Source organism: Oenanthe melanoleuca, chromosome 26 (genome assembly GCF_029582105.1).
Source record: "Oenanthe melanoleuca isolate GR-GAL-2019-014 chromosome 26, OMel1.0, whole genome shotgun sequence".
NCBI classification, from domain to species: Eukaryota; Metazoa; Chordata; class Aves; order Passeriformes; family Muscicapidae; genus Oenanthe; species Oenanthe melanoleuca.
Genome location: NC_079359.1, coordinates 163,642 through 181,087, shown reverse-complemented (window position 1 = coordinate 181,087; position 17,446 = coordinate 163,642). Strand labels below are relative to the sequence as shown.

Below are 17,446 nucleotides of genomic sequence, written 5' to 3'. Positions count from 1 at the left end.
TTGAGCTCTATTGCCCACTCACCCAGCAACATGGTTAAAGCCAGGGCTTCCACCTGCTTTTGGAGCCGTTTTACAGGTACACCTAACAAAGAGAGGTTCTGGGAGCCCAGGTCATGTACTTCCCCGACTGCAGATAACTTTGCTTGCAGAAATAACATGACTAAATATAGCTCTGCTGCTGCTGAGAGCTGAGCTGGGAGCAGGCACAGGGACAGCTCCTGACCAGTGGGAGAGCCTGGCCTGGGGCAGAGTCCATGCCCTGGAGGGGAGCCATGCCTGCCACAGCAAGGACTGGGCCCTACCCCAGTCAGGGCACCTAGCAGTTAACAGCCTAACACAGGGCAAGAGTAGTTTCTCCTCCCGATCTAACAGACACCTTCCTCTCTCACCTGCATTTCCACAGCATTGCATCACAGGAACAAGTCCCACAGGAGATCCTGGAACAAGGACAGGGCTGACACCCAGCTCCGGATGGGGCATGGAGGGCATCAGTAGAGAAGGACCAGGATTTAAAGTGCTCCCAGCCAGCCACATACAAGCAGGAAATTATTTAAACACTTTTTTCCTTAGAAGCAGGGTTGGCTTTTTGCCCTGGCTGTGTGAGCCTCTCCCGGCAGAGCTGGCTGCAGGAACATCCATGGCAGAGGTAGACACAGCCCAGACAGGACCCCAATGCCCACAAGGGGCAGGAACCAGCAGAGAAGGGCTAAACACATCCTACCTGGCAGAGGACAGATGCTCTTCTCAACAGGCATCACCAATGCTTGCTATGGCAGAAAAGGCCAGGGCCTCCTGCAGCCCCAAGTCCCACGACAGACCATCACACTCAGAGAAGGGCCCTTGTCTCTATCTACAAGAACTTGGGTAATGGGCAGCTTACCAGGGGGTGATCATTTGACATGAGCCCATCTCTGTGGTCCACCAGACACCCCAGCCATGAAAACACAATTACCTGGCTTTACAATATCACAGCTCAGTAACTGTACAACATCCTCTTGTACAAAATATCCCCTGGCTTTATAATCTACAGTATTAAGAAAAAAAAAAAAAAAAAAACCAAACAAAAAAAAAAACCAAAACCAAACCAAAACAAAAAAACAACAAAAAAACAAAAAACCCAACAACAATCTGGGCTACTTTATGAGGTATTTAGACCAAAAATAAAAGGCAAAAGAGGCCTTGCAGAAGGCAGCAGACAGCAAGAGAATCTGTGCATCACTCAGACTTTTAAAAGCATGTCCCTCCCTCTCACAGTCAAGGGAGCTCTCAAAGGTTTTTCCAGGTTTTTAAAAAAAGAGTGCATGAGGACACTGTGCTGTAGCCATCCCAACTGCTAACCAAAGCCTCTTCCAGCTGAAAAGGAAGATCTCACCCTCTCAGTATGTGCCCAACTTCCACAGGCTGCTGGAGCAGCAGCCAGGCCCAGCCACAGCCCTACTCACCTTCTCCCCTAAAGTGACCCTAAATCTACGTGATGTGGCACATAGAAATCACACTTCTAAAAAAGAAGTTCAACATTTGATGGGTAAATTGTAAAAAAACAAGTTTATTTGAAAAAACTCAGCCTCTTAACATGAATTCTGATCAACATTTACTAGAACTTGAGAGCCATTAACCTGCTCCACGTACGTTGAGATATTTTCCAACACTAAAAAATAAAAAATAAATACGTACAAATTCTTTCCTCCCCCTTACGTGTCCTAGATGTGAGAGGTTCAGCATCCATCACCTTAAGATCTCAGTTGAACAGAAGCAAGTAAAAGAGGTTTCTCTAACAGATAAAAGAGCAAAAGCAGAAAAAGTCTCAGGGATGTACCATCTCCACCCACCTCATCACTCTGCCCAAGGTCAGACCCCCAGAACACTTGGCTGGAGGGGATGCTGTGGTGGAATCCCACCCCACGGGCAGGATGGGGAAGCACAGCTGACAGAAGTGTGAATGCCAGCACCACAACCTGAGCCCATTTCACATCCCCCAGCAGTGGGCTGAGAAGAGGCACTATTGAGGCAGAGTGGGGAGGCAGGGGGGACCTCAACACTCCCCAAGGAAGGCTTGGGCAAGCAGGGCTGCCACAGCCCTGGAGTGGGTGACGCTGCCCAACGAGAACTGCGGTCATCTTTCTTCAACCTGAATATCCCATGAGAGAACAGCTACAAAAACAGGGATTTTAAAGAACTACAGTAGCTAAAGTGTTTTCAAAACATACCTAAAGACCACCTAGAGAGCCAGGAGGCACTGGGCACGGGGTTTGAGGAGCACCTCGCCCCATGCCCGCGCCTCCCCCGCAGAGGGCCTGCAGTAAGAAGCGTGTGAAGCAGTATTCATCCAGGGCTGGCCCTGAAGCCTATATCGTGCTTCAACAAATCCAGTATCCTGCTTTTTATGGCTTTCTAACAACTCCCCAAAACACACACATATCCCCCCCACCCCCAAACCCCAAGCAGAATACAGAGCTAAAGCACAGTTTAAGAGTTAAGGCTTGTTCCGATTCAGCTAGATATGGAGACTGTAAGGCACATATTAGTACATTCATGTTACTGTTAAAAAGCCAGACTATAAAAGCCCCCCTGCCCCTGGACACACGAGGATACTGCATGTGTAGTCCTGTTACCTTTGTTTAACACAGATGGAAAGACAACTCAGAGCCTGTTTAAAAATGAACACCCGGTTTAAACACTTCTTACAGCCGCCCAGCGCCAGCGGAGCTCTGCCCCGGCTGCCGCACTGGGGCAGCAGCGCTTCCCCGACACCCCGGGATTAACTCCGGTCCCTCACATGCGGCTCTCCTCCTCCTTGACACCATCCTCCACGTTCTTCTGAGGTGAGGGGGCCACATCATTGTTTGCCCCTTTCTGCTTCTCAGCCTCATCAACATTGGTCTCTTCCTCCTTCCCTTCACTCTTGGCTTTCTCCTCCGCTTTCTGCTCCTTTGCCACCAGGCGATAGTTGATGCCCATCCCAATGAAGAGGTAGATCCCAGCGATGATCAGGACAACCCCGCAGGCCCAGTACGTGTACTTGTAGTCACCATACATGTCATTGAGCTTCCCTAAGAGACAAGAGAGGGGACAGCTCAACAAGATGCCCCCAGAGCAGCTCCAGGTCATGGAGATGCTCCCAAGAGCAGCCCAGGCCCATCACCCTCACCTTCAGGCAAGGACCTGTCCCACATTGCTTTATTCCCTGCTCCCCCTACTCTGTGCCAGGGGTTCAGATCCCACTTCCTTGGCCATTCCTCAGATGCTGGGGTGGTCTTCTGACCACTGCCCCAGTGCCAAGGGCTGCCCACGGCTCAAGGGAACCCAGCACCACTCAGCATGTCCAGGCAGGACAGCCCAAGTCAAAGAATCATAGAATCATTAAGGTTGGGAAAGACCTTTAAGATCACAAGGTTCAATCACCAATCCAGCACCACCCCACTAAAACCATGTCCTCAAGTGAGTTCTCTGGGCATAGCACACCTACCTAGCATAGGGGGTCCCAGAAGCACAGGGCAGCACTCCACAATGGTCACCAGGCCAACAGCACTAGAGAACCGCTGAGCTCCCACCAGGTCCATCAGGGTCTCGAACAGGATTGAGCTCAGCCAGCCAAAGGCAAAGCCAAAGAAGCCAGCATAAATGCAGAAGCCAGCATAGCTGGTGGACATGGGGGCCAAGAGGTGGCAAACCCCATTATAAATAATAGAGATGGCAAAGAAATACTGGATGCGGGGTCTGATCCACTTGGTGTTTGCCACCAGTCCCATGGAAGGTCTGGCCACCATGTCCACAAAGGCCAGTATAGAGAGCAGGAAGGCTGCAGAGTCACTAGCTATCTTCTTGCTCTTTGCGTAATTGCTGAGGAAGACCAAGGGAGCGAACAACCCGAAGAACATGATCACATTGCCTGACAGATAGAGCAGGAAGCCCCTGTGTGTGAATAGAGACAGGTCCAAGAATTTGTTGATCGTCTGGAATAATGAGGTCTTCTCTTTCTTGGCCTTTCCATCAATGAGGTCTGTGCTGGTGTCACCATCATCCTTTTTCCGTGCCTTCCCAGCCTCCTGCTGCACTTCCTTCGTGGCCTCTTTCTTCAGCTGATCTGGCTTGGGACCTATGGGCCGCATCAGGGATCCAGCCACACAGCAGTTCAGCAGGAGGCCACCCAGGATGAGGAAGCTGCCACGCCAGCCAAATATGCCAAAGAAGAGCTGGTTGACGGGTGCCAGGGTAGAGAGGAAGACTGGGCTGCCCGCCATCGCCAGCCCATTGGCCAGGGGACGCTTCTTAAAGAAGTACTTGCCGATCATGGTTAAGGCAGGGTTCAGGTTGAAGGCAAGTCCAAGGCCTGCAGGAGAGAGATAAGGGGCTCAGGGCTGGGACATTCCCAGCAGCACTGGCAGAAGGGCTGGTGGGACAAACAGCATTTCAGTTCTGGGGCATTCATAGCTCCATTTAGAATAATGGATTTTAGAATCATTTAGGTTGGAAAAGGCCTCTAAGAACATGGAGTCCAACCATTGTCCCCAGTGGTGCCAGGTCCACCATTAACCCATGTCCCCAGGTGTGACATCCACAGGCTTTTTGAACACTTCCAGGGATGGTGACTTCAGTGGCCCAGACAGTCCATTTCAACACCTGACACACCCACTTCCCAGCTGCAGGAGCCAGCCACTGCTGCCAGCTAAAGCTGAGGTGCCCAGGCAGTGACAAGAACAAGAATTTATGCAAATTTATTTCAGACATCAACTAATCATGACTGGGCTGAAGTTGCTCCTTTCAGTGCCGCACTAGGGCGGAGGTAGCACTCACCCCCAATGACCCCCACGCAGAAGTAGAGCTCCTCCACCGTGTTGCAGAAGGAGGCTGCAATCAGCCCGCAGCCGGACAGGCAGCCGCCCGCGATCATGATGGGCCGGCTGCCGTACTTGTTCACCAGGATGCTGCTGATGGGACCTGGGCAAACACAGGAAATGCATCCAGAGAGGAGTGATCTTTGCATGAGAGACTAAACACACACACGCAAGCACAGTGCAGCTTTACTGCCAGAGGGTTCCAGCTTTCACACAGTGTTGCTTCTCCCAGTGAGGGAATTGGGGTAAGAGGAAAGGGCAGGAGGTTCAGAGGCAAGTGGAGATAAGAGAATCACAACATGGTTTGGGCCAGAAGGGACCTTAAAGATCATCTTGTTCCAACTCCCTGCCATGGGCAGAAACACTTTCTGCTAGAACAGGTTGCTGCAAGCTCCATCCAACCCAGTCTTGAACATTTCCAGGGATGGGGCAGACATAGTTTCTCTAGGTTTCTTTGTGCCAGGGCCTCATCACACCTCAGGGAAGAATTTCTTCCTAAATATCTAATCTAAACCAACCATAAGAGACAAAGAATCGTTGAAGCACAGAAACTTTTGACTTCTCTGAGCATGCTGCCTTCTGTGGGCTAAAATAGGAGCTGCCCAGCCACCAGCTGCCCTCAGAGACAGATTTGATACAGGCTGAAGCCACCCACCCCATGTTGTGCCATGGGCCCTGCCCTACTTGTGGCCACCCACCCACCACAGGCTGGAGTCTTAGCCACAAAGAAACTGCACATCTCCTGCCAGATGTTTCTAACCAGGACCAGACAAAGCTGTGAGGAAACACCTTATCTGGGTGCAGGTGAAGCTCCACAGGGCAGAAGCACCACTGCCTCAGGAGAAGGGGTGCTTCTGTTTTCATTGCTACTCCTAAGGTAGGCAGGGTCCAATTGTCCTTTTAAGTAGTTCACTATCAGGAGCTTTAATCCAAAGCAAACAGTGATTAGACACTGCCAAGCATGCTCTACAGACACTAAAATGTATTTAAATACACTGAATGAACAGCCATTGAATATTAACAGACCTTGCTTTGCCATTAACAGACAGGGAGGTTGTCAACATGTTATTCATGGGTCCTCGGATGGTACTTGACCTTTTTGCCCAGTTTAAACAAAGCCTGGAGCAGGTTATAGAAGCCTTGGTGCTGCAGAGGCTGCCCCCTGCCCCACAGCATTCTGCTCTCTGCTACCAGAGGCTCCAACACAATGCCACCAGGAATGGGCCATGGCTCTGGTTCTGTGTGAAGCAGCAGCAGCACCTGGGAGCTGCCAGAGCACAAGGCCCACAGAGCACTCAGCACTTCGCAAAACCTGGACCTTGAACTCAGCAAATGTGATGCCCCTGAACAGAGTCTAAAGGCAGCCAAAGCCTTTCCTCCAGGAAGTCCACCTGGAAACAGCACGCTCCAAAGGGCAACCAGCAGGAAGCCACCCAGCTGGGCAGTGCCAGGTACTCTAGGAGCAATTCCCCCATCCCCCCCTTTTTTTAAGGGAAAATTATTCACATCCACTCCTATTTTCTAGATTGGCAGGAAGCGTTTTTGACTAAACATTATCTGCTCTAACTTAATTGCTCAAGCTGCCAAGAACATGTATGGAACATGGAGCTGACAAGGGGCATCTGACACCACAACATCCATGGATCCTGATGGTGACTATACAGGGCAGCTGTAGGGAAATGTGCTGCTTCCTCACACCTAGCCCTGCCCAGCACAGGAGCTGCCCCAGCTCCCTAAGAGTCCATCAGCCCAGAACGTTCCTCCAGAGGATGAACTACTTTTCCAGCCTACAAGCAAGCAGATGTCCTAGGAGATAGAGAAAATGGGATGCACACTAGGACTGCTCCAGTGCAATTCAGACTCTGTAAAGGGTTGGGTTTCAGGCAGGAATTCCCATGCTTTAGCAGCTGGGGGATGAATCATAAAAAAATCCTGAGATGCAAGTGATCATCAAGGATCAAGTCCAACTCCTGGCTCTGCACAGGACAACTCCAATAATCCCATGTTCTGCCTGAGAGCATTGTCCAAAACATTCCTTGAGCTCTGGCAGCCTTGGGGCTGTGACCACTGCTCTGGGAAGCCTGTTCAGTACCTGATCACCTTCTGGAGGAAAAAAAAAAATGCACCCAGGTAGATCTGGGGTACTTTCAGCACCCCTGCCACCAGCAAATGGGCAAGCAGTTCAAGACCAGCAGCTGCTGGAATTTAATGGCAACAGCTCAGTGGAAGCAGGAAAGACAGTATCACCTTGGAGAGAGTGGGACATGGGGACAACCACAACTCCTGTACTGGAGGAGGGAGCTCTTAGCCTTGCTGCCAGGCAGCTCCAGGCAATGCCCCCAGAAGAACCATCTCTGAGCTATTGGGAGAGGAAGAATGGCCCAGATTGGTCTCATTAAGGCAGTTACACGGTTTACAAGCTTGTTACAACATTGGAGCAGGAAAATGTGCTGGTCGCTTCGCTAGCTGAGCCAGGACAAAGCAGAGCCTGTTCCCTGCAAAGGAAAAGCCTCGTGCTCAGCCGGGAGCTGACGTCAGCTCCTTTGGATGCACAAACCCAACAAGGCTGCAGGCAACTCGCCAGCAGGGACAAGCTCCCATTTGCCTCTGAAGTGGCCACAACAGCAGGCTCACAGTGTTTCTTTCAGCCTAGCACAACACTGTGTTTGCAGGCACATACAAGACCCCGGGGTCTGGAGACCAGGAACACTCTGCATACTCTTCACCCATTAAAAACATTCATAAAGTACTCACCTTGGGAATTAAAAGCCTTCAAAAGGCAGTTTCTGAAGGACAGGGGAGGGAGGGGAGCTGTTTTAGTTTAGGTGGGTTTGCCTTCATTGCTCATGTCTGTACTTCCAGTGCACACTCCTCAAACAGCACAAGCTGCCTACAGCACAGCTTGGCACCAGCAAGCAGTAACATGTGGCATGAGGCTTCAGAGCACTCCAGCACAACTGAGCTGACAAGAAACAGGGGACAGATCCCTAGATACACCCACTATCCCCTGAACTGAAAAAAAAAATTAAAAATCAGCATCTTATCTGAAAGTGTCACTGAGAGCAGGGCTCCCACATGTGGCACAGCAGCTCCCCAGCCTCCAGGAGGGTGCTAGGAGCAGACACAACACCTGCAGCCCACTAACAAGGACAAGGGCAGAATTACACAAGTTGTAATTCCCCCGGAAAGACTTTACAGCTTTGCAGAGGAGGACAGATTAACCCAGATTTTGCATTCTGGGCATTAAATGGAACTTTTTGAGCAATCTCCTTTAAGAAAACTCATTAAGGGAGGTTTTGCTCTCACATAAGGAGAGAATTTATAGTTTTAGCAAAACTTTGGTTGATGTCACTACAGCCAGGTGAGAATCACCAGACCCCAGCAGGAGAGCAGCATCTTGTGCTGTGATGCAGAAGAACATGTACCACTGCCTCCAGCCCACTTACCTCCTGCATACATAACAGCCAGCATGATGGAGGAGATCCAGGAGACTTTGCTGCTGGACGCATTGAAGATGACCTCAATCTCTTTGAAGAACACTGTGATAGATTTGGGGAAGGCATAGGAGAAGCCAATGGAGATGAAGGCTCCAATGACCACAGCCCAACCCCATCCTCCTTCGGGAGGAGTGTATCCTACGGGGCCTCCAATGGCCGGTGGCATCTTGGATCAAGTCGGCGATGACTCAGTTGGGGATCAAAGACCTGCAAAGGACAAAGTGTTGTCTCAGCTGAAAGCAGAGTCCCTGTTCCTGGCATACAACTGCATTGCTCAAGCTTTATTTGCAAGGCTGGCACTGCACCAGTGCCCCCAACACCATGAAGAAAGCTGATCCATGAGGTGAGAGCACCCCAGGATCACAGGCACAGTGGGCCACCCCAAAGCACATGCTCAGATTGCAGCTGGCCTTTAAGAGCCCCAGTCAGCACACATTTGTAAGTGACAAATTTAAGACACGACACCCTGAACTAAGCTGGAAAGGGCAGGCAGTGTCTCTGACAGCAGCCACGACCCATCTACATGGGCAGAGCTCCCACAGAATCTCCAGAGTGTAACACCAGCACTGCAAAATCCCAGGAAGCCGCAGGCCACCTAGAGCAGGAGCTTCATACCACAGTTATTAAATGCAGACACACTGAGGGGAAGTAAGTCCCCATGCATGGGCCAAACAGGACACCCCAAATTCTGCTGAAAAAGGGCAGTCGGGTGTCACAGCACACCCACCATCCCTAAAGGTCAGGGGCTGTGGCTAAACTTAGCCTGAGCAGTGATTAAGGAAGGCTCCTATATGCCAGTAGGGAAGGGGGAGGTGGACCCACACAGAGCAGAGCCTGGTTCCTCTGTGATTTGGCCCTGATAGGGCACTCCTGCCCCAACTGCATCCAAACCCTTCTCCTCAATAAAAAAGGCTACAGTAGGTTTCACAAAGCACCCAAGTATAGAAACAATTCGCCTAAAGAGCTCAAAACCAGAAGTGACTAGAAAACAAAATAAACAGGAAAATGTCATTCAGGCTTGCTGCAGTGTGGAATCCCCTTGGAGAGGCTGATTGGGAGTGATCCAGAGGCCGTAGGCTCAGGCTGCTTATGCATGGGCCCACGCTGCAGCAGAACTAGATCACACTCCAGAGCTGCTGTCACTCCAAATGAGGGCTGGTCCAGGCAGCAGAGAGCAGCACAAGGCATCACAGCAAGGAACCGTAACAAGGGCAGCTGCTCACAAACAAGGGTCACAAGATGCAAAGCAGCAGAAATCATTACCAGCCCCAAAAATCATGCGCACCCCCAGGGACTTCAGAAAGCATTTTCTGATGGGCTGCAGCCGTCCCCAGCCTCACAGCCAGAGACATCCCCACCTCACCCACCCATATTAAGCAGCACCAGCCAAGGAGCAACACCAGTCACCTTCAGCAGAGCCCGCCCCTCGCTCCACAGCTCTCTGCTGCTCAGGTCTGCACTCGAGGAAAAGCCACTTTCAAGCAGGAGAGCCTTTTCCAGAGCTCCTGAGGCCATACCAGGCAGAGTGACAACTTCAAAGCAGCGTAGTACTGGCTCAGAGAGGTGCAGCCTCCTATTTATAGCCTGTATCCGCCCCAGCTCACAGCGATTACCATCTCCTCCGTGGCTGCTGACATGCCAGCATCTACCTGGCACATCCCTACAGCACACACTACAGGACTGTGGGCTCCTGCCTTTCCACTCATTCCGTGTCACCTGGTGCACATCCAGGGCTGGGATCCCGGTATCCTGGTTGAAGCACAGCTGGTGATCCAGAGTCATGGGGAGATCCTGCTCCTTCCTACCTGGCACTGGCAGTAGTTACCTGATACAGCATCAGCTTTGCCAGAGCCACCTGACACCTGGCTGTGGTGCTGCCTACCAGGCGATGCCCTGGACCAACACGGGGCAAGAGCAAGAAAAGCACAGGAGGTCGCTTTCTCTAAGCTGCTAAGACTGGTTTAGCATGACCCAGACAATGATTTTTCCCTGGCAGGGTATTTTCCTGCATCCTGGCCAGTGCAACACATGACCATCACGAGCAGCTCCAAGCCACCCGCCACCCCAACAAAGGAATCATTGACAAGACGCTGCCCCTGGCACGTCCACAGCTGAACTATGCCCAGGAGCCAGAGCCTGTTTCCTCTGATTTCCCTTCTGGGACTCACCAGGATGAGCCCCTATTTATGGTCTCTAGCTGCAGGCAGATCCCTGGGCCAACACACATCTGTGGGCCACACATCTGGGACCAGCAGCCACAGAGGGAACTGCCAGGCTCCACAGAGACTCTCAATGCAGTCTGGTCTCTTGGAGCACAGAGCAGCCCACCCACCCACCATGAGCACTGGGAATTGCTGAACATGCCCTCCTCACACAAACTGCACACTGGAGTTTCCACCACCTTTGAGTCACACGGAGCTTTCACAGCCTTCAGTGAACCCTAAAGCATCATGCAACCACACTGATTTATCCAAAACATTTTTGAAAGCTGAAACTACCAGGTGTTGGCTATAAAAGCTCCCAGCAAGGAATATAATCTACTTATGAGCACTAATTAAAACTACAGGCAATAAAAGCCACCCAAAGCAAAGGCTGAGGGGGTTCTGATGAAGTGTTGGGGATTTTTCCCTCTTGTTCTTGATATATATGCACACTGGTTTAACTCTTCCACTGCTCCCAAGGAGCTCAACTGCTTCAAAATGACTGTGGCTTGGTTCATTTATTTTTTCTTCCCCTACAAGCAACATTCCTCCTCCTGCAGGTGCTGAGGTGGCATGTCTCTGTAAAAAGAAAAGGCTTCTGGCAGGTTAGACATGACCTCTCTTGCATTGCTGAGGCACACCAAAAAAACCTCAGGCTGAACAAGGTTATGAGACCAAAGATTCCCAAAGTCTGACACCAGAGAGTTTATACGAGGAGTTCTGCATGCCACAACACTTTCCCCTGACTCACTGAAAATCCTTATTAAGAAAGACCAGTTTTAGAAAGCTCATCCTTCAACTACATTAGGCTTCTTGACTATTTACTCCTTACCCAAACACAGAGGTAGTTTCAAACGAGCAAGGAAAAAAAAAAAAAAAAAAAGCACATATAAAGCAGCCAGCCCAACTGGAAAGATCCCTTCATCTTGCAAAAAGGGAAATAAACAAAAAACAACCAGAATACATAGTTATGACATTGTCAGCTCTGTGAAATTCTTCAGTTTTGGAAGAGCTGCAACATGTAAGATATGACTAGAAATCAAATTCACAGCTGCCAGGCAGCCAGCTACAGCTTGCCCTATTAGGAAATAAAATAACCATATTTGCAGTAATTAAGACTGACGAGACAAGTAATGACTGAGTATCACAACTGCTCCCTATAAAAGTCCTGACTAATCTGCAGGAATGGGTAGCCTACAGCCACCCTCCTCAGCAATAGTGAGAGCAGGAATTGAGGCAATGATGAGGATGGTATCACCTCAAAACAGATCCCCCAGGAGACTAAAGCCCTGCCATCTCCCAGGTCCCACCCACAAGCAGTTATCCTTTCTCCAAAGGGGCCCAGAACAGTATGATTTCAAGACTTTTAGTTACATAATGCAGTAAATTGCTGCGCTTTTGAAAGCTCGGATTGGCAGGACTCCAGTACAGAAAGACAGAGGCTCACATTTATAACGAGCTGTAAATGCCCCTAAGTATTTCTGGGGCAAAGCCTTTAATAAAGTGGCTCACACTGCTCCTTTTTGGGGTCAGAGGAACAGGAACATTCCCCCACCCAAGCAGAGCTCCTGGCCAGGCACAACACACCTCTGCCTCTATTCATACATGCCTCCAGCTCAGGCTTCCCTACACGGGGCATGCATTCAGCTGCATCTGCTGCCCTTGGAGCTCACAAAGCCTTTCCCCTGGAGCAGGGAAGGCAGGGAGCCCCAGCTCCTGCTTCCCTGGAGCATGACAGGCAGGGAGCCCCGTATCTTTCTCCCACAACCCATCATCAGCCTAGTGCTCACACAGGCTTGTGCTGCTACCAGCAGAGGTTCATCTGGTATCTTAGGTGAAATCCACAGTGGCTCATCCCAGCCCTGCTGTCTTTGCTTCCTTCTTGCTGTTCCTCCTGTGCTCCCCCAGCTTTTGAGATGGACATAGCATTGTCCAGAGCAGGATCTCCACAGCAAAAGGATGTCTAGGGATGTCCCAGCTATCCAACACTCATTTGGTCCCTTGTGCCTTTGTCAGCTGGACCCAGCCTTTGGCCTGGGAATACCAACACTGAAACACTCAGGCCAGGCAGGATGGGCACAAAGCTGTCCCTTGCTAGCAGCACAGATCACATTCCCCAAGGGAGCTCTTCCCTCAAGCCCCCAGCAGAAAGGGGATGCTGTTACCCAGGAGCCCATTCCCATCAGCCCAGCCCAAAGAATTAGCCACATCCACCCCTCCCAGCTCACCACAAGAGGCTCTTCCAGTTCTCAGCACAGGGCCATAAACATCCATGGGACATTTGCCCAACATGGGGAGCTGGCAGGCCCACAACATCCCTTCTGATCCCTAAAGCCAAACTGAGATCTCTTGCTGGGGAAATGAACGGGCTGGCAGTCACCAGCTGTTCACAGCCAGTAACACTCTATAACTTCAAGTTCAGCCTCTTTCTGGCCCGAAGTAAGATGCAATGGAGATTGTCATGAGGTAAGATACCACTTTCACCAGTTTTAAGCGGGTTTAGAGCATTATGCACAGAACTCTAATCTCAGCAGGCACCCACATCCTGGGTTTAACCTGGCAGCACACGGCCTACGTGACTCCCCAGCGCTTCCAAGGGCTCTGCACCAGGACAATAGTCAATTGAGGCCCTGCTCAGCCCCAGCCTTTGCTGCCAGGGTGAGCCAAGGTCAGCAGCACAGGCAGGGCTCACTCAAGGCCAGAAGCCCGCACAGGCAAGCTCAAGGTTTTGGCCAGAAGCAGCCCAGCCCACTCACTGCCTCTTCCCACCAGGATGGCCAACACACTCGCAGACATGCCCCGGTCTGCCAGCCCGGTTTGCCAGCATCAGCGCGCAGACAGACAGACGCCAGGGGCACAGCACTGGCAGCTGCCCTCCACCAGCTCCCCCACTGGCAACATGAGCCTCAGCCCGCAGAGGCACACATCATCCTGCTCACCCCAGCAGGCACGACCACAGACTTCCCCTGACACTCACAACTGCTCTCTCTGGTGGACACAGCCCCTCAGCCCCCAAAACGCTCCCAGCATGGCACAGGGCACGAAACGATGCAAGCTGCCCTGCAAAGTGAGATGTTGGGATAGTTTGTTGGCAGCTTTGGAGGAAGGCAAACAACCAGAGAGATGAGTAGCTATTTCTGTCCACCAGAGAAGCTCCCATCTGGGGTTGTTGTTCCTGGTTGCTAACATCAGCAATGCTCAGTAAGGACCAGCATCTTACTGGTGTGAGAAAGCATGACGTCAAGCTTAAGCAAGTCCAAGGGAGAAAGCCTGGCTTATTTCTACACCAGAGCCTTGCTGCGGTTATGGCTCTTCTAGAGCCCTCTAACCCAAAACCCTGCAGCCAGAGGGGTTGGCAGAGCAGTTACAAAAAGGCTACATGAAACAAGCAGCTCTTGCATGTAGTCTGGGCTCACATCAGCTTCAGCCCCCAGCACAGCACCTAGAGTCCCCTCTACCTGTCCCCCCCACCCCCAGTGAAAGGGATTCTCATAGCACCAGCTGCCAGCCAAGCCCCTATCCCAGAAAGAGACAGGGAGTGCTCAAGCTCCTGAACAGGGCTTCCCAATCACACCCTGAGCACAAGCCATGCTCTGCCAGGACACAGAGCCGATCCTCCCCACACCAGCGGTGCTCAGGAACGCTCCCAGGACACCCTGTGCCCGGCCGGAAATCCTCAGAATGAGAAAAATGTAGTAAGGAAATAGCACCGGCATTCTTCCATTAGAGACCCACAATGCCAGCCAGAGACAGCTCCGGGTGTCTTGGCAAAGCAGGGGGCAGCAAAATCATAAAAGGTCACAGTGGTCACCATCAAACAGAACTGGCTGTCCCTTCCCTAAGAGCGGGAGTCTGACCTGTGATCCCAACCACTACCACATTACTGCCACCTTCGTGCCCTCAAACCACAGATGAGTAAGCACCAGGATGGAGGTGGTACATGCACACCAAGGACCCAAAAGCACAAGGATGGAGGTGGGAGAGGAGGTCACACCAAGGACCCAGGAGTACACAGATGGAAGTGGGACACTCACACCGAGGACCCAGCCCTAAAACCTGGACAAAGGCAGCAGTGGGATGGAGGCAGGAGAGGAAGTCACACCAAGGGCCCAGTAGTACTCCGGTGATTGGGGTTTCAGCCATTAACTACAGCCCCACGTGGATTTTCCTTGGCTACAGAACAATTACTCTGCAGCAGCTCTAAGGACACAGTGAGTCATACCGATACCACCTGCGAGAAGCTCCCATTTTAAGAGTCTGGTATAGGCTGATTCCAGAGGAGGAAATGGGAAAAGCCATAAAAGTGCAACACAGGGCTTAATGGGATGCACCTCCCAAGCCTACGTGCAGCTTTTCAACTCCTCATAAAGGAGATATAAAATGACAGCATGAAAGTCACTAGGTATTTTCCACCTTAGCTGCCAGATAAATCAGGCCAACCGTGCTAAATAGGAGCCAAGAGAAAGCAGACGCGACCATTCACGCATTTTCCAGGTAACACCTCCGGGAAGGGAACAATGTTTCACACCTTCCCAAGGGGCTAGGACAGCCACAGACACTTAGACCTCTTTGGGGCAGGGAGATTTGCTATAGCTAGTAGAACTTGTTTGTAATTAGGAAGTCTATCACCCCAGCGGTTCATCTAAGACCAAGAAAATTCTGCACCTATAAAGGCACTATCAGGAGCTTAGGGAGTTTCTTTACACCCAGCACATCGCAGCTGTTCCCTGCCCTGGCCCATTTCTCAGCACTGCTCCTTTCCTTCCAGACATAGGCAAGGAAACCTCAATGCAAAGACACCTAGGAGAATACAACAGCACTAAATTACCTCACTTAGCATGAAAACGGTATGCCTGTGCACCACAAAAAGACTTAAGGCTCACAGAAAGGCACAAAATCAGAATCACTATACCTGCTTCCTTGTGATGCAACTAAGAAAATCCACCTTTTTTTCCTCAGAAGAAACTTAAAGCCGGAGAACACGAGTAACCATCGTGCAAAAGGCCCACCCTTAAAGGCCAGGATGTGAGCACTCAGGCCATTTACTGTTTCAGGACAAAAATCCCACCTCTCCTGACACAGATACAATTCACAATTTCCTTCTGATCCTCCTGTTCGCACTCATCCCTTTTCCTGAGCTACCTTTGAAATCCTCTGGCCTTGTTCACTTTCATGATGCATTTGTGCACCCTTCAGCTGTAGGACTCCTGCCCTACCTGCAACACTCACTGCAGCAGCATGTCAGTCCCACTGAGCTCCCGAAGCATCTCACCCTAGGGCCAGCAAACACCTGCCAGAGGCCACCAGGCTTCAAGCAGAGCAGACCCCAGGACCAGAGCTGGTAGGTGCTGGCTCCAGGAGCATTCTGACAGCCTCTTGCTGTCCAGTGAGTGTAAGCTACCACCCGCCACCAGTAAACTCCAGCAGCCCCAGCCTTCTGCTGCTGTTCACCACAACGCCTCGACGGCTGAATGATCCACACGCCGGAGGGTGGATGCACGCCCCAAACATGTATAGGGCCATCGAGACTTTACCACCACCTCCTCCCTGAGCAAGGCAGAAACCAGCACTAAAGGCGCCTTTCCTGGAACCAGAGCACGGTTCCACAGTCCATCGTGGCATCGCAGCCAGCAGGGGATCACGGTGCTGAAGGACTCTGGTGAATGGGCACCTGAGCACCTCGAATGCCCGAGGCCCAGCTCTGAGCACCTGCCGAGAGGAATCGCCCGAAGGCCGGTCCGAGCGGCACCGCGATGCAGCGACCCCCACACCGAAGACTCACTCCCAGGACGTGGTTCCCACGCAGCTCCCTGCCTTTATCAAAAGCCAAACATACACAGCGATCACCTCTTGCCTGCGCCCCAGCGTTTATCAGGCGCCCTCAGATGGTGCGGAGATTCCCCCGCAGGCCCCACAAACACACTGGGGGAGCGGCCTGAGGGGCCGGGCAGGGGGAACGAGGAGCTCCCCGGGACAGGGAACCTCCACCTTGGGGCAACTGGGCTACACGGGCCCCCCGAGGCCAGCACCATTCATGCTCACCGCTCGCCGGGAGAAGGAGGCCGGGAAGATCCCGAGCCCCGGGCGCGACTGCCGGCGAGAGAGGGCCGAGAGCGGCGGGGCATGGTGCTGTGGGATCCTCACCACGCGGCCGTACCGGAGCGAGAACAAAACATGGCTCCCCCTCAGTTCGGGGGCGGGGGAGACCGAAGCGGCAGTTCCAACATACCCAGAAACGCCGGTGTGGCCGCCGAGCGGACCGGCTACACGACCGGCCACGGGGGTGGCCCCCAGCCTAAGAACGGCCCAGGACCATCACCGGCTCCAGGAGCTCTCAAGCGGGCCGGGAGCGGCGGCCCCGGGAAGCGCGGAGCCGCCGGAGTGCGGGGGCTCCCCAGAGCCGGGAGCCTGACCCGAGCCCCCCTCCTCCCTCTCTCTCGCCCGCCCGTCCGTCCCGCCGCGCCACGTGCGCCGCCCGCACCTACCCGCGGGTGCCGCCGCCGCCGAGTGCGGCCGCCCCCGCCCCCGCCGCTATAAGGGCGGAGGGGCGCGGGGGGCGGGGCGTGCCCGGCCGAGTCCCGCCCCGCCCGAGCGAGCCGAGCCCCCGACCCCCGCCCGCCCCGAGCCCCGGGTGCCGGCCCGCCGTGCGCCTCAGCACGTACGGCCCGGCGGGACCGGGCTTGGACCGCCCAGCCGGGAGGCGCGCGCCGGATGACACTGACTTCTCTCAGCTTGTCCCGCGGAGTGACTCGGCGCAGGAGTTCCCCTCGCTGGGCAGAACAGGGGGGTCTCCTTGCCCCTCGCTGCCGGGCCCTCGTCCCTCCTTGGGCTCCTGGACACGCTCCCGAGAGTCCTGACTCGTGCGATTCCTGGCCCTGCTCCCGGGGGACCTGACCCCACTCCCGGCAGTCCT

At 52.8% G+C, this 17,446-nt stretch overlaps 2 protein-coding genes across 10 annotated transcripts; one reads left to right on the top strand and one right to left on the bottom strand.

The window, feature by feature from the left end:
- Positions 1 to 1,526: 1,526 nt before the first annotated feature.
- SLC16A1 (solute carrier family 16 member 1) lies at positions 1,527 to 17,374 on the bottom strand. Of its 9 annotated transcripts, none has more exons than XM_056511260.1 (6): positions 17,015 to 17,063; positions 16,205 to 16,343; positions 8,282 to 8,539; positions 4,795 to 4,938; positions 3,467 to 4,330; positions 1,527 to 3,050 (listed from the first exon to the last, which is right to left on the bottom strand). In XM_056511260.1, exons 3-6 carry the CDS (start codon positions 8,496 to 8,498, stop codon positions 2,773 to 2,775), a joined length of 1,503 nt encoding a protein of 500 aa, XP_056367235.1. In that variant the 5' UTR covers positions 8,499 to 8,539; positions 16,205 to 16,343; positions 17,015 to 17,063; the 3' UTR covers positions 1,527 to 2,772. The 9 variants fall into 9 exon arrangements, with proteins under 9 accessions (XP_056367235.1, XP_056367229.1, XP_056367231.1 ...); XM_056511254.1 differs by having other exon boundaries at positions 16,243 to 16,343; positions 17,015 to 17,039; XM_056511256.1 differs by having other exon boundaries at positions 16,316 to 16,343; positions 17,015 to 17,039.
- Positions 13,582 to 17,390, top strand: LOC130263725 (proline-rich protein 2-like). Its single transcript, XM_056511463.1, has 3 exons — positions 13,582 to 13,600; positions 16,233 to 16,659; positions 16,862 to 17,390. Exons 1-3 carry the CDS (start codon positions 13,582 to 13,584, stop codon positions 17,388 to 17,390), a joined length of 975 nt encoding a protein of 324 aa, XP_056367438.1.
- The last annotated feature ends 56 nt before the right edge of the window (positions 17,391 to 17,446 follow it).